General features: G+C 33.5%; 1 protein-coding gene across 1 annotated transcript; it reads right to left on the reverse strand.

The window, feature by feature from the left end:
• Positions 1–826: 826 nt before the first annotated feature.
• On the reverse strand, positions 827–17,446 carry LOC113398898 (hemocyte protein-glutamine gamma-glutamyltransferase-like). Its single transcript, XM_026637844.2, has 15 exons — positions 17,297–17,446; positions 12,501–12,585; positions 11,974–12,104; positions 11,491–11,609; positions 7,770–7,902; positions 7,131–7,314; positions 6,777–6,994; positions 4,724–4,930; positions 4,188–4,407; positions 3,809–3,967; positions 3,231–3,351; positions 2,789–2,897; positions 2,331–2,491; positions 1,550–1,741; positions 827–1,282 (listed from the first exon to the last, which is right to left on the reverse strand). The coding sequence occupies exons 2-15, from the start codon at positions 12,569–12,571 to the stop codon at positions 1,190–1,192; spliced, it is 2,118 nt and encodes a 705-aa protein (XP_026493629.1). The 5' UTR covers positions 12,572–12,585; positions 17,297–17,446; the 3' UTR covers positions 827–1,189.
• Positions 17,447–17,690: the final 244 nt, after the last annotated feature.

Genomic DNA, 17,690 nt, shown 5'->3' on the forward strand with positions numbered 1-17,690 from the left:
AATTTTTAAATGATTTTGAAATCAATTAATAAAAAAATCTATATAAACGTTACAAACAGTTCGACGTATAATTCAAATAACTTTTATATCCAAATAATGTTGTATGTAGTATAGAGTAGCATAGACAATAGTCTTTTTTTCTATAGTCTTTCTCACTTTTACTGCCAATATTGTAAGAATAAATGTTTCATCGATTTACTAGTCACGAATACGTGAGGGAAATACATTGTTTATATTGTATTAGGTTGATACACATTACCCAAACCTTATTTGATTTTAAATCGCGACAATAATTTTATTTCGATTGATGTGTGCTCGCCTTTTCGTGGTTGTAACTAGCCTATTCCAACGGCTGGAGTAGACGCATAAACAAATTTGACCTTGAATATATATCATGATGACGTCATTTACCGAGATCTATAATACTCTATTGTATTATCGTTGATTCTATAGTAAAATTAAAGTGGATATAAGTAGTTAGAAGTAAAAATAAATATATCTTAACCAAGAACTGTTTTTTATGCATAATATAGGAGGATTTTTAGCAAATCGAATGTAATATGTAAATCTTCTGCCATTGGAATGGGCTGTAGGTTTATTTTTGTTTGAAAATTATAATGTAAGATTATGCTATTTCTTTGTATGCGATTTTCCATTTTCAATGTGTACGTTTGTGGTTCAAATAATGATTGTAAAGGAGAGACATATCTTACATACATTTGTCTCTTTTACACATAGTTTTTTTAAGGTAGTGGGCGCAGAACAAAATGTCTCGTGTTACGGTGTAAGCGAAAATGTTGTACATTGCATGGAATTGAATAAAACATTTGGTTTTAAAAATATTTTTTATTTCGATCTTTTAATGTATATGACATTACTGGCACGCGTGACGGAAATAAATCGTTTTTGCGTCAGAAACGCTACATATAAAAATTTGCATTCAAAATCGACCATGTCCAAATCTTTTCGTTCAAAGCGGTTTCATTTTAAAATAAATATATACACTTAAATTTAAATAAAGAATCTCATTAATGAATAACAGCTACCATTGTTTACTTATGTACCATGTATGGCACATCGAATAATCTCATATACGTATTTGTTAAAAAATACAGTTTTTCTTAAGTCTACGAGTAAATACATCTGTATGCTTACAAATTAAACCTTATATATTATGTAAGAGAGTCGTTTATCCTTCAAATACTTCGACGGTAGCGGAGCCGTTTATGTCTTTCAGTTCAGCAGACTTGAATGTGGCAATGAAGTTAATCATGCCCAATTTCTGAAAAGGAATAGTCGTTTAATATACAGAGAAGTTAAAAACTATGAGTAACCTATCTAACGAGGCGATGAAAATTAGATAGAGTAAATTAATAGCACGAAGTTTTCCTTCGCCCTCAATCATGAGATAATGTGGAAAGAAATGACGCAAGATCGGAGGTGTCAAAATTATCAGCCGATACATTCACGATCCCCCACGAAGGTCTCCTCCACCCCCATGAAAAGGTGTGACACGATAGACAAGAGCAATTAAGCCGGCGGAGCTCACGTTGGGCAGCACGGGCAGGTCGGCGCTGAGCAGCGCGTGCGGCGCGGCGGGCGCGGCGGCGAGGCGCAGCGTGCGGCCCGCCACGCCCGATGACGTCACGCGGAACTCGCAGCCCGTCAGCGTGCGCTCCAGCGGGTTCACGAACGACAGCACCGCCGTCGCCGGCTGCCCGATGATCAGGTCCTCGTTGAACTGCGGGTCGAGAATGGTTTTTTAAGGCATAGGACAGGCGAATGGGCCACCGGATGTTAGCGGTCACCACTAGCGATAGATCACTTGATGAGTTGGTGATACCTAGCCAGATAGGCTTCCACAAAGCTCTCCCACCGAGTAAAACATGTTGAAAATTTTGTCTAATAAAGTTTTCGAGAGGAATACCCATCGAGCTGATAAGATTCTACTACGACTGGCACAGGCCCCAAGGATGGAGTTTTGAAGTGAGGAACGAGCCATTATTTATTTACCGTTCCAACAGTGGCCGAACACACTGCTGGAGAAAGGCTTCCCCTTATCTAATAAGCAGATTTGTACCTTATTCCATCACACTGCGTTTTGGCTGTGCGTCAATACGTCAGGACAAACGATTTTATAAATTTAGATAATTTTTATTTCATTCAAATTAAAATGATCTTGTGTCAAAAGTGGCTATTTCAAAAGTCAAAGTAGTCATAAGAGTCACAAATTATCTTTATCAAACATGCAAATATCACAAATTTGGATAAGATAATTATGCATCATGCATAATTATTTAAAATTTCAACAAAATTCATTTTCTTCTTACCTTAATACTAATGTCGGGTTTTAAAACTTGGAAATCATCATCGTCTGCCCAAGATTGCTTGGTCTCGTCGACGATGGCCATCGCTGAGATCTTCATATTGCAATACTCCACCAACTTGGGCAAATAGTCGTCTGGTTGGACGAGAATGCTGACTTGTTCATCTAAAAAAATTATATATTGTAATGAATTCTAATTCTGTAAGTAAAGACAGTCACTTACTGGGTCTTCTTGTTTGAAATTACGTTAACCATATAAAGTGCTTGAAAAGCGGTACTTTAATAAAATATATTTGCATATTGAAGCAATCTTTAAACTTAAAAGCTGCCAAAGTCCCAAAACATTTTTTTACTGCACACAGGATTTGAAACCAGGCCGTCCGCTAAGCTTCTAAACAAATGATGCAAAAACGAATGAGATGTTAATTCCACATTTTTAATGGCTTTATTGTGATCACTTACGTTTCTGAGGACCGACGAAAACTTTTCCTTCGATCTTTTTCACGACGTCCGCTTTCACGCCGTTGTAGAAGACGCTGGTCGCTGTAAGAGCGGCCTTGATGTTGCGACCCTATGACATTAATAATAATATCTCTACTTTTTCCAAAAAAATGCTTTTGGTTCCAATTTTAAATGCACTAATCTATATAATATTGTAATGTATAATATAATATATTAGCTATTACAGCTAAACACACATATTATTCTTGTGTTTCGTTTCAATCCGTAATTTATTACAGATATGTATATGTATATATATACAGTAATGGCTTCGTGATAAACAGTAAGTATAGTGAGTCAACCACCATCAACTAGCAAAGATCTTCTGCTTCATGCCCGAACGAAAATTAGTGCATTCAAAAAACAATTCTGATTTTTATAAAAGATTTTTCGATGAACTTACCTCGTCCGACATGTTATCGATATCGACGATCACTCTAAACTCTTTGCCGATGGGTACCGTGTCAATGTCACGGAGTTTGAACGTCACGTCACTTGAGGAATTAGCGGCGACGGCGTAATATCTGATAGAAATTCAAACTCACATTAAAACGTAATATTATTTAAAGCATGTAACGTTCAAATAATGATTTCACTATTAAGTACATTACGTTACATTACGATAAAAGCCTTAGCTGTATTAGGTGGAGGTGTGCCTATTTTTTATAAAAATATTGTAATATATGTTACAGAAAGTCGTTGGCTCAAGGTCTGGATCAGGCTTTGATCTCCGCTTAGGAAAAATTTTGGTGTTAATTTGACACGTGAATTTTACAGGATTTTATCAGATTCATTCAGGTTTCCTCAAATTATAAATCATAAACGAAAATCTATGTCTGCTAAATTAATAAAAATCTCATAAGTGCTTCTCTGGGTTTGAACTGAAAACTTCGGTTAAGATCGTACTCAATCTGCTGTGAACTCTAGATAGCCACATCTTATCCAAATAAATATATAACAATCTCGTAAGAAATATTTTACCTCTTTGCCCTTTCGGAGTACCGCACGCCGTTCATTAGAGCCAATCTTTCAGATGCCGTTCCCTCCCTGTGTTTGTATTCAGCGGTTATATCTTGTCTGTCTTCATCTCCAAGAGGGTCGAACACGAAGGGTTTCTTCGTGAGGACCATACGGCCGATACTAAAAAATTACATTCTCATTAATAAACGAAACGCCTCAAAAATAATTATATAGATTTAGCTTGCAATGTTTTTAAAACATTTTAGTTTCAAACAAAACGGGAAATTTTTGTAATTACATCTGCATAATTGCAAGTAACAACCTGTAAATCTCTCACTACTGGGGTAAAGCTTCCTTCCTTTGGGAATGGGTTGGAACTTCATATCAGTACTCAACTTACTGGTAATTATTGGTGTCGACCATCGAATATCCTGACTCCGATTCAGGGTCTTTCCTCCACCTCATGAGATCGGCGTTAACAGATGCCAACATGAACTCAACGTCGTAGTTGAAACCGATAACACCCTGCTTTATAGCTTCTAATGGCGCTGGACCACATTGGTACATTCCTGATGATGTTTCTTGAGGCGTAGCGTCTACGGCTTGCCAGCCACCATAACCTGTTTGAAATGAATTGAAAATGCTAATCAAATACTAGTGAGGTATCAAAAGCAACGATATAAAATTTGTTTGTGAGTTTATTCGAGCCGCTTTAAATTACTCACCGATTTTGAATGCGGTTTTTATCAATTTATGAATGGAGTGATTAAAGAGGAAGGTTTATATATTGCACATATGGTCGAGAAAAGCCAAGAAGTTGAACTTTCCTGGTCGGAAAAACAGTGTTTTTACTTTTGTTCTTCAATCTAAAAGATGTATTTACATTACCCTAGTTTTAAGTCCCTTATTGTACCAAATATGATGAAAAACGCGTACCCGGTGGCAGATCAGGTCTCGCCATCCACACGTCATTCCACACGTGGTAGTTCCAGATCGAATCAGCTCCCTGTGGGTTGTTGGGGTCGAAGTCCAGCTCCTCCATGTTCTCGGTGTAGTATTTATCAACGGTGAGGGATGAGTTTGCGTCATGAGCGGATACCAAGTTTGACACCACTCGTGATGGAATACCCAGTGCACGGCATACTGCAGAATCACAATACATTACATAAATACATTAGCAGCCTGTAAATTTCCCACTGCTGGGCTAAGGCCTCCTCTCCCTTTGAGGAGAAGGTTTGGAGCATATTCCACCACGCTGCTCCAATGCGGGTTGGTGGAATACACATGTGGCAGAATTTCGTTGAAATTAGACACATGCAGGTTTCCTCACGATGTTTTCCTTCACCGCCGAGCACGAGATGAATTATAAACACAAATTAAGCACATGAAAATTCAATGGTGCCTGCCTGGGTTTGAATCCGAAATCATCGGTTAAGATGTACGCGTTCTAACAACTGGGCCATCTCGGCTCTAAATCACAATATATGATTACAAAAACTTTATTAAATTTTTCGAGACGATAGTTAATAAAACAAATATTTAGCAAGATATTTCTGTAAAATGAGCCAATTTGTTTGAACATATCGACAAACAAGAAAAAGAAAAGCTATATGGCGCTCTTGGGAAATAAAGTTAAAGGTTTTTATTTTAAATCTCATTTTCCATAAGTATCATTTTGGCGCTTTAGCCTTTCTTAATTCCCACTGCCGATATGAATTTAGACCGAAGGTTGCGGGACCTAAAGTCGGGCACGCTAATTTTCATCTGATTGTTTTGTGTTTATAGTAAGTTACCTCGTGCTCGATGGTGAAAGAAAACCATCTTTAGGAAAATTTAATGTGTCGGATACAGTTTCGGTTCAGGTGTTTACAGTAATTCGCATTGGAGCAGGATGGTAAAATAAATTCATTCTCCTGAAGAGAATGATTAAGGCCAGTCGTGGGACATTTACAGAATAAAATTGATAAACAAAAAACTGATGTAATATTTAAAACAACAAAAATGCTAGCGGAGCTTATATTTTCCATAAACTCTCATTATTATCTGCTAGCCACGAAGCAATTAAATCTGTCTCGGGTCATTAATCGAATAATATTATATACATTACACGTAGTAACAGTAATTTGTCTAATCTTGGCAACCTCTATCTGCGAAAATATTATCATGATGTTTACAAACAATTAATCCTTAGACCAGTCAAATTAAAAAAAAATAACTTAAATTGTTGTTAGGGTCTAAATTAGCTCGACACTATGTATTGTATTCTTATAAATAAGTTTGCTTCAAAAATATTGCCTGGAAAAGATCGCTTTACTGATATATAAGTCTTTGCACGCTTTTAACCAGATAGGATGATGTAATGAAATAAATAGATTTATTACGTTAAAGTTACACTACGTAATATCATTATTCGAACTAAGCTAGTGCATTTTAGAAGTATCTTACATCAGCACGTAATCAACTTGTTAAAAAACAAACATTCTGCAGAATATTAATATGTATCCTCAAATGATTACATCAAGGACAGTGGTTTTGAATGTGTAGTGCATCGTAATAAGTTGGTCTGGAGATACACGGATACAGCTGATGCAGATTTATTAATAATTTAGTTTGGTTCGGCTAATGATATCATTAACACGTTTATTAATTGCTAGGTGAGTCAGATATTTTTAATTATAAGTTAATGTTTGCAAAGGTAGGCAAAATTTCAAACCTAGAACTAAATAAATAAATTATAATAAGGATAATTAGTAAATACACACATAATATACTCAAATATAATTATGGTAAAATTGCACACACATATTTGCACTCGACTCAACTAAATTACGAATTAAATTTTGTTGAGCTTGTTTTTTAAGATTTCCTTAAATAAACAAAACTTTACAGAAGTGTTGTTCGTTTGTTTATTGTTTATTTATGACGTGCCAAAAGGTCCGCATTTACAAATTACATAATAATTATTTAATAATTGGGATTTTAGTCGTACCTGTAGTAACCACACCAGCAAACACCCAGCATTGACCATAAGGCACCACCTGCTGCGTCTCCAGATACTGGGCTAGAATTTCCACTGAGCCGGTCCATTCAGATGGAGCAGTTCCATCGTCATAGTCGCCATCCCAGCGCCCCACGAGCACACCAGCGTCATCGTTAGAGTTAACGATGCGGGAAATGACCCTTGACACCTTCACAGGGTCTCCGCGGCTATGAAAGTGTTTAATGTCAATTAGATATTCTCTTTGCATTATTTCAGAACTAGAGAATGATTTATCACTCTCTCAACTCAAAAAGTTTTTCATTTTTAAATTAAGATCATTGAATATTCTCAACAACTACTCACTGGTGGAAAGGTATGTCGGCTCTGTCCAACATAAACATGACAGCTGGTAACACAGCGCTATCGAACTGCCCATAGAACCAGGGCTTCCCTCTTGTAGTTTTGATGGGACCCACCCACACTTTGCCAACATCGTTCAGTACGTATTCTTGTAAAAGACCCACGTCTTCCATATAGGTTTGGTCGTCTAAAATTTCCAAAATCGAAAATTAAATTCATGGCAAAATAATTTCTGAAATATATTAATCGAAAACCGTCAGTTGTAGCATATACAAGCATTACATAAAAAAGCGGGAAGTTTTAAGACGATTCCGCGACGATTGGTCATAATATCGTACCAATAGGTCCAAATTTTTACGTGATTGACGCACAAATAAAATATATTTATAGATACCTATGTGCTTTTCAGTGGAGGTAAATGTCGAAAGGTAACTTGCATCAGATGAAAACCTGTCACATGTGTGTCCACCACTCCGCATTTGAGCAAGGAGGTGAGGTTTTAGCTCAACAGTAGCTGATTTACAGGCTGCTCCAATTTTTACTCAACTTTTAAACTATGCAATCATAACCGCCTTAACTTATATAACCAGACCTTAACTTTTTTTAGCTGGCTAATCATCATCAGTCATAAAAACTTCTCACCTGGATTCCATGGATTAAAGAGGATGTACAAGTCCTGGTCATAGTCATAGACTTCTCTTGCGTGGCTGCTCTTCAAACTTGTGACCAAACGTAGAGTCCAGCAACCCACTGGCAAAGTTACTGGAGTTGAAACCTATGACCAAATAGATTCGTTGAATTAATATTGGCAACAAATATAAACTGTGAAATATTATAAATACAAATGCTCACACTTAGAAACGAACTTTAGCGATAGAAATTGAGTTATCATTCGTCAGGAAAGATACCTAAAGTAATTTAAAAAAATAAACATTGAGTTTCTTCGTTAGTTCTGCTTAGGTCTGAGATGTTTATTTCCGAACGGTATTTGGACAATCAATAAAAAATGAATGAAGATTTTGACTCTGTCAACAAAATACTATGGTACTTTTTTTATGGCATCGGTTGGCGGACGGGCGAATTCAACCTGATGATAAAAGTGTCCACCACTGCCCATAGCAATTAGTACCGTGTCTTATTGTTCTGTCCCTTGAGCCTGTAGTTACACTGGTTGACTCATCATTCAAACCGGAACACAGTAATGCTAAGTATAATTGTTTGGCGGAAGAATGATGAGAGGGAGCTGCCCATCCAGAAGGACTTGCGCAAAGCCCTACCAAAAAGCAAAGTACGAGTGCTTTACAGGATTGCAAATTTAAAGTGATTTTTAACATCATAATATTAAGTATATAAAGATGTTTTTTTATTTTAACAAAATTGCCAGTCGTGGCTAAATCCTAATCACATATTTTTATTAAAACAGGTTTAGTATTTAATGGAATTATTATACAAGCAACATTTCTCATTTACTTATATTAGTTTAATGATAATAAATTAAACGTCATCTTTTATAATTTTGTCATAATTGTCTTCTAAATTTTCTTATTATGTAAATCGCAAACTTGTATTATGTTTTGTGAAATTGATATCTGTCGCTCGTCTTACTATTAAATGAAATTAATATTCATTTGTCATTAATTTTTATTTATGCCATGGATGGCTGTTTGGCAGTAGGAGCTGCTGTTAACATAACGAAGTAAAAGAAGCGGGTACGTTTCTCCCCAAAATCTGTCGGTGTTCTTCGATCTTCGTTATAGTCATTATTAAACTAAAAATGGTGGTTCACCCTAATCTCTTGTAGAAATTTCCTCATTATATTTGAGATAAATACGAACGTACGGACGTATAGATACAGAACAGACAAGAATACACAATCATAAACAACATAATAAAAAAATAACATAATCAGCCTGTAAATTTCCCACTGCTGGGCTAAGGCCTCCTCTCCCGTTGAGGAGAAGGTATGGAGCATATTCCACCACGCTGCTCCAATGCGGGTTGGTGGAATACACATGTGGCAGAATTTCGTTGAAATTAGACACATGCAGGTTTCCTCACGATGCTTTCCTTCACCGCCGAACACGAGATGAATTATAAACAAATTAAGCACATGTAAATTCAGTGGTGCCTGCCTGGGTTTGAACCCGAAATCATCGGTTAAGATGCACGCGTTCTAACCACTGGGCCATCTCGGCCATAAACAACATATACATAAAATTATATAATAAACTTATACCAAAATAACACATATAATTAAACATTCGAACACATATAAAATATATATTGAAGTATTTCGATTTAATTTTACATAAACAACCTTAATAACCATCAATTTAACTATTTAGGTATAATTTGTATTCCGGCTACGTGAACTTTTTGTACAAGACCAAACATAACCTTGAAGTGACCGCTAGTATACATATATAATTATTTAAGTGATAAACATTTGATTATTTCTTCAAAAAAAGAAACAAAATTCTCATGTTACTGGATTAACATATTTATCTACATTTTGTATACACATTGCTGATTAGTCTTGATATTTTATTTTCGATAAAACAAGATGCAAAATGTGTGTCATAAATATGACCTTTATATGTAACAACCTATAAAGGTCTTGCTGCTAGGTTTAAGTTGTCTCTTCTCTTGACAAAGCTCGTATACCCCATACGGCTGTCTGAAAGATATAGCTATAAAATATTTTTAAAGATCTATTCAATCACGAAGGACGGACTTCGAGTTAAATTATTACAAATATAAACAAATTTGTATTTCTTTTGCTATCTTTACTCTTTTGTTAATCGTCTCACACACTATGATATCTTGTTTGAGTGTGCGAGGCTGCGCGCGGTTCTACAGTATTTGGACAGCGCGACATTATTATTATTTTATATATTATTCTAAAATAAAAGTAGTCTAAGTTACTCCTTATTACATCAGCCAGTGAAAGTCTCGTCTCGGTCCAGTCGTTCCAGAGATTAGCCGGAACAAACAGACAGACAAAAATTGTAAAAAATGTCGTTTTGGTATACGTACCGTAAATATATATATAGATATTGCGATAGAGTATTTGGTCAAAGTAAGGAAAACATATGCATTTAGTAAAAATCGGTTATTTTTATATTGCAAACAAACACTCCAATTTTATTGTATGTATAGATAAAAAGCGTAGAGCGAATATTTGTTGATTTTCAGGCAGAAAACTATTATAAATATAAATATATGTACATAGCTAACAATTTTATATTTGAAATGTTGCAAAAGATTAACTACTGAGTTTATTACCGGTTTTTATCGGTCGAATCTAGATTTCTAACCGTTTGCAGCTTTACGTTTAAAAAAGTGCTTGTAAAAGCCAACTTTAATAAAGTATATTTTGTTTTTGATTTTGACTAGCAAATTTATTGTTTGAGATGATTCGGCTTGATTTGACGAACCCTATACAATTAAACCAAAAAATGTATTTTACTTTGACATTATGAATATTATTTAAACAGAGAACACTCTAATATTGTATATTAACTGAAATATTTACAATAAAACTTTTTCTAGATTCAAATGAGTACAAGTGGATACAAATAGAATTGGCAACTATTGAACCAATGTATTAGTAGTTAAGTCATCTTTATATGAACTAGTTCTAATTTAGAAATTCCAATTAAATATTAATCAGCTCTTGAAATAGATATTTCTCATAATTTTTCATCCTAATTAATTTTATATAAGTTAAAGTAAATTTGTTATGCTTCACGTGTTTATCTCTCAATCATCATCATGAAATTTAGGATTAGCAAAGGAGTACAGAAAATGACTCCAGAACACCTGGACCCCCCACTTAGTAAGTATCAAAATTTCTAGCCATATCAAGATAACAAATGTATGATATTCTTTATGAAAATATATCGGTTAAGAGATATAATATAGAACACAGGGATCTACACTGATGGTCACAGCTTCTAACCCTGACAAACAACTCGTAGTTGGCAAGTGCTTTATGTTTATAGTTCATCGTGCTCGAAGGTGAAGGAAAACATCGTGAGATATACTATGGAAGCATAAGCATGTATATCTATCGGATAAAATTCTTCTACGAATGCAAATAATTCGAAGAAGCGTAGTGGATTAATATACAAACGTTTTCCTTAAAAGGTAAAATATTTTTGCCAGAGATATGGCGTTTAACGGCTATTAAACTAGATAAACCCTGCCTAACAAACTGATTAGTTAGTATATAAAATAAATTATTCAAATTTGCTAAAAGTATTGAGAGGAAGAATAAAGTCGATCTATGTCATTTTTTACACGAAATGAACACGTGAATATCAACGTTTTGTAAATTTTTTTTTCTATTTCATAAACTAACCTCAAACGACACGGTATCTCCTTGTATGTCCAAGATTTTGGCGCACCAGCTGTGCTTGTCGGGAATCACGTCTCGTTTCAAGATCATCGAACCTTGGGTATCCATTAGTGGCTTGTCTCCTAGATTCGCAAAACATAAAACATTATTTAGTTTACCAAAATGTATTAGCACCAGATCGATCAGTCACGTATCGAAGCTACCTCGTTGGATAGCTTGGACAGATTGTAAGTATTCGGATTTCCAGTCGAATTATAAAAGCTATTGTGTTATCTGTGCAAATATTCTCAATTATAACCTATAATAATGAAGTTAGTGGTGCTAATCACTAAGTACAGCCGTTGATCTTGACGCCTTTCTCTGGTCGCGTTATATTGCTGTACCATCAGATGATGATAGTGATGGGTAAGGAGTTCTTTATTAACAGGTTTATTTCTGTTGAAAAGAACTGATATTTGGAAACGGGTATTACATTATATTACTTACCGAGGTTGAATACCAGTTGAACAACGTCCTCATTCTCGTCGAAGGGCCTCGTGAATCTCACCACACCATTGAAAGGCTGACCACGTCGCACGATGGTAATGGTAGGATTTTCATCATTTATCACTTCGAACCTTTGAATATTATATTATGTTAGTATATATGTGTAAAATAGAATGACATAAATTGACTGAAATTTACAGGATACTTAAATCGATCATTTCGTTTAATTTTATAATACAATTTTGTAATAATAACAAATTACCTAATAAGATGTTATTTAGTTTATAAATACTAAGATATTATTTTTACATTGTCAAATCAGAAACATAAACATTAAATAAGCCCAAAAAAAATCACTAGTGCTTGCTCGGATTTTGACCCACAATTATTGGTAATCATCATTCACGTTATCCAACCACTGGACCATCTCGGCTGTTGGGTGGTTTAAGGTTAGCTATACACAGCAGTGGAAGGTATTATTCAGCTGTTTAATATCAAGGGGTCATTCAACTCCGTCGATAACTTACTTAACAGTATTGTGTGGTTGCGCGTTCTCCCTCGGGTAGAAGTGGACGACATCGACTACAAGAGGATCCATTGTGTATAGATTATCTGGAACGAAGTAATGATATATTGAAAACTTTTATTAAGCTAACGATAAATCGCCAGTATTGTTTTATTTCTTTTGTTTTTTTTTTTCTTCCTTTTTCAAGACGTTTTACTTTTGCGCGGTTTCTTTCTTTTTTTTATTCGCACGCTGTGCTAACTTTTAAGTATTCTCTACTCTTAAATAGCGAGTTTGTTTTTAATAATTCTGTAAATGTAAAAGTGTTAGTGACTGTAAGTAAACCTAATAAATAAGATAATACTTTTTAACGGCAACCTACTTGGTTGGTACTTTTCTGATGCTGTAGTTCTAACGTTCACAACATATATCAAGCAGTGACAAACAATACAGATAGTAGATCCGCTAGCCTGCCCATTTCGATGCCTGGCTATTTATATCCATATTGAATATACGTAAATAACAAAATTGACAAAAAAAAGACTCGCTAGGTTTCTTTCACCGGTTCTTCTCAGGTCAAGATATTTTCATTTCCGAACCGATGATAGTTTTTAATTTGCTTATCGAAAAGTGTAATGCTCCTATATTTAATAAAGGAGTTTGAGTTTGAGTTTGATAAAGAAATTTTTTGTACTTTAGACTAATATGAGATTACTAACATTCCCTTTTCACTTAAAGTTATAGGTATCACTCGAAAATCGCAATCGAAAGAGTCACTGAACTGTAAGACTACAAAAATTTGACTGACTTGAATGTTAAAATTATATCAATTGCTTTTACGCTTTGCTGAATCTACCACGCTGTCTGACAGCGTGTAAAATTGCAAACTTTTAATAATTATTAATAAGAACTCGTCGATTTAATAGACCGGTAATGAAAATATAGTGTTAAGTATTCATAAACTCAAATGACTACAATAGTATCAAGGTTGAATTAATAAAAGAGTTTATTTGAAGTTAATTACAATGTTTGCACTAACTTTTAACCTATCGTTACGAAATTTCTAATATATGTTCTATCTTTATATTATAGTGTATGTGATAACTCATTGACCTATTACGGATAAAGCGCGGGAATTTTTTTTTTTAAAGTTAGGCACAGATCTAATACTTTTAGTATCGTAAAATACTATCTATATTATAAATGAAATTGACATTAATATGCAATATATTGCAATTTTTTATAAATCCAATATTAGGGTTTAGGTTAGTTTAAAGATGCGGCGCAGTTGATGTATATTTAAAAACTTTTTTTTTTCTTTTTTTTTTATCACTGATTGATGATCATTCGGAAAGAAAATAGAATATTTAACTATAAACGATGTCCTATACATAAATATTAAAATAAAAATATTATAACATAAGCATTTACTTATATAATTATATTCCCAGCTCGGTTTTATACATAAGGTCAATTCTATTAACCAAACAGTATACGAGTCAGAAAAATAAACTAATATCATATTTTAACAAAAATGTTACAAATATTCTTACGACCACTCCACGTTCAACAGCTGTGTATTAGTTGTGACATATACTTATCCAAATCTTCAATTTAAGTCATTTCTATGATGGTAAAGATGTCTTTTAACTTCTTGCAGTCAGAGAGTTAGTTTAAAAATTAATTCATTTCAATCGATATTACATATTCAAACGTGACTACGACGAGGCAAATCTTTGTTACATACATAAATATGTAGCATTGTTATAGAAATCAGTAATATAAATATTTTATGCTATTAACTAGTAAATTCTAACAGACGTTGAACAATACCAAGAAAAATATTATTCAAGTAGCCTTATAGGCATTTTTGAATCGTCATGTGAACATTCGGTCTATTAATTCTACCCGGAATCCGCGGTAAGAAACTCAGTTTTCAGATACATATAAATATATATAAATACATTCTTAAAACAATTATTAAAAATAAAGTACAATCTGGTTGAGTTTCTTTCAGTCTAAGGCGATTTTTTCCGAATCAGTAGTTTTTTATAACAGATAGGTGAAAATTTATTTTGAATCAAGGTTTCGACTTTGACTTGAAGTTATTGCTTTTGATTTAATTATTAATTTTGGAGTGCCTCGTTTGTCAAGTGGCTACATTTAAGATTCCGAGGATCTGGGTTTAAATTCAAACCCCAGATCGGGCCGATAAAAACTTATTAGTTTTTTCTGTCCAAATATCACAATAACAGCCCGGTATCTGGAAGTTGGAAAGGATTGCATTCCCGTGCCTCGAAATGCACATGAACACGTTGGTCCTGCATCATTAACATTAGCAGCCTGTAAATTTCCCTCTGCTGGGCTAAGACCTCCTCTCCCTTTGAGGAGAAGGTTTAGAGCATATTCCACCACGCTGCTCCAATGCTGGTTGGTGGAATACACATGGGGCAGAATTTTATTGAAATTAGACACATGCAGGTTTCCTCACGATGTTTTCCTTCACCGCCGAGAACGGAATGAATTATAAACACAGATTATTGCACTATACTAGGTCTTGCATCTACGCCACCTTGAGATTGGTCGCCGTCACCAAAATCGGTCAGGACGATATCATTATGAACAAGCGATAACTAGCTGATCGTCCCGACTTACAACATTGAACATTAACAATCCTTACTAATATTATAAAGGCGAAAGTTTGTATGTAATGTTTGTTACTCTTTCACGCAACGACTAATGATTGGATTTTAATGAAACTTTACAATAATACAGCTTATTAATCAGGCTTTAATTTATAAGGATATTGAGTGAATAATACCTGACAATCAACCCCTAAAACGCGAGCGAAGCCGCGGCTGTAAACAAGAACTATATTGCCAAAAATGTTGGTGAAAGTTACTTAAAATAAAAAGGAATCTTCAGCCATAACTAAGAACTGAGGTATACATAACTATACTATAAACGTCATCATTATTATAGCAAATGTAACGTATCGCTATGATTTTACGATCGTTTCCCGCGGTGCGTTTCGAGATTGTTTACAGAATAGTTCGACAGAGAGCTTATTTCATGTTAGCGAAACATCTCAATGTATTTTGAGATTAAAAAACTAACGGACGCGTTATGTTTGTTGATTCGTGTTATATTTTTAAATATACTGGAATCGACTTAATTTACGGTATATATGATGTGTGACTAATTCAGACATATTTATCAGAACTTCGAAATCTTATCGTGAAATTTCTTCGAAAGCCACACGTGTTCGGAGTACGGCTTCTTTTTAATTAGTTCTTAAAAACCGAATCGTTTTAATTTTAATAATGTAATTTTTGTATGTATTTTTATATATATATTGTAAGAGTAATTCATTTTAGGACGGACATTTAGACTCAAATTAAAAAAAAACGAATCTTATTATTAAGTTTTCTTTAATTATATTTTTATTTAGATATTAATTGAAATTGTAGCTTTCTTCTAAAAACAAATATAAGTAATAAAATATATTTTAAAAATACCAAGTCAGGCTATACCTAAGATGACCTTGTTACATTGATGTTAGCTGTTGTTTCTAACGCGTCAGCTGACTGAAATAAACTCAATGAGCCATGGAAAAACATTGTTTGTAAATATACTTCCATACTTTATATTGTATATTTCATACTTTATACTCTATATTTCATATTGTAAATAACATTCGTTTAATTCTGTAAACGATATGAAAAACATTACGGGAAAAGTTATTGTTTTGTTTTTTAATTGTGAGGCTGACTGCCGTACCATATCGGGTCTTGTCTTGGCCTGCTCATGCTTTAATCCATAAGACCACAATTCTAAGTATTGCTATTTCTTTCTAAGTATTGTGTCAATGACTGAACTATAAACAAAATATACTTTACACTACATATATACTAAAGGTATTATGTTTATAAGTAAAACTTATGACATAAGACATTCTTCCGTCTAATGTCGTGTCCGTTCCGTATGCTGTTCCACATTTGATTTATGAGGTTTTTATTATCTGTTGAGTTTGTTAAATAAAAATAAAATCGGACTAAATGAGAATTCTTCAAATCGTTCGATTTTTAAAACTTAGCGTCAAAAAATGCGGTCAATTTTATTTGTTCAATGATGATAATAATTGTTTACAATTTGTGTTATATATCGAAATCGATTAAAAAGTAATTTACTTTCTTTTTTTTTTCATGCAGTTTATTTAGGTTTGGGATAAGTAAAGTCCCATGCTCTCTTTCATTCTAATTCTAATTGAGACATACGATGACCTGATAAACGCGACATCAAAGATTTGAATTCGAAATTCGAAAAACTCTTTCTAGATATTTTTAGGAAACCTTTTTTTTATGTATAAAGATATCGAGACATGACTAATGGATCTATATTACATTTTATTTTGAAATAATTTAAATTTTTAATATAAATCTCAATATTTTTTCTACAAAAATACACTTTATAATTCAATCAAAACTTTCAATCATTTCAAATTCAAAACTATATAATAGAACACGCGTTTATGAATTATTCTATTTCAGTGTTAACATAATAGAAGCTGTATGAATATAAATAAGTTGAATTTTGTAAAATAATAATAAAAAGTCAGCATAATAATTTAATAGTTATTATGAAAAAAGTATAACGAATCGAATTTTTGAACATATAATTAAAATTTAAAAAAAATACTAAAAAATATACAAAATATTTTATAAAGATAATATACAAATATTTAATAAATAATATTTTTTTTATAACAACTATAATGTAGAAAATAATATATTATTTATGAACAAAATAAACACTAACCTCTGTGGCACTATAGCACTCAAAAATTATGTCAGAACCGGCGGGTAAAGTCACAAATACACGAATTAAAAATAAATTAAAATTCAAATGTGGAACGTTTCGAATCACACGTTCAACTGACGCCGAATACGCGTTGCTCGGGGTATATCTTCAGATGCGTAAGCGTCGACGATCAGTGTAGGATGACTAAACTGTTTGATTTTCGTAGGATATAATTTTATTTCATAAGCTGTCATGAATATTACCTACATTTATCGTATAATTGATTTTTAATAACAATATTCAATCATTTCTCCTTCATCATGATTTAAAACCAATAATTTCAATCAGACGTAAGACTATAAAAAAAGTTCATCAAGTTCTTAGTTGGCCGCTATTTTTTTCGACGTGTTCT

The sequence above is a fragment of the Vanessa tameamea genome, chromosome 18 (genome assembly GCF_037043105.1).
Source record: "Vanessa tameamea isolate UH-Manoa-2023 chromosome 18, ilVanTame1 primary haplotype, whole genome shotgun sequence".
NCBI classification, from domain to species: domain Eukaryota; kingdom Metazoa; phylum Arthropoda; class Insecta; order Lepidoptera; family Nymphalidae; genus Vanessa; species Vanessa tameamea.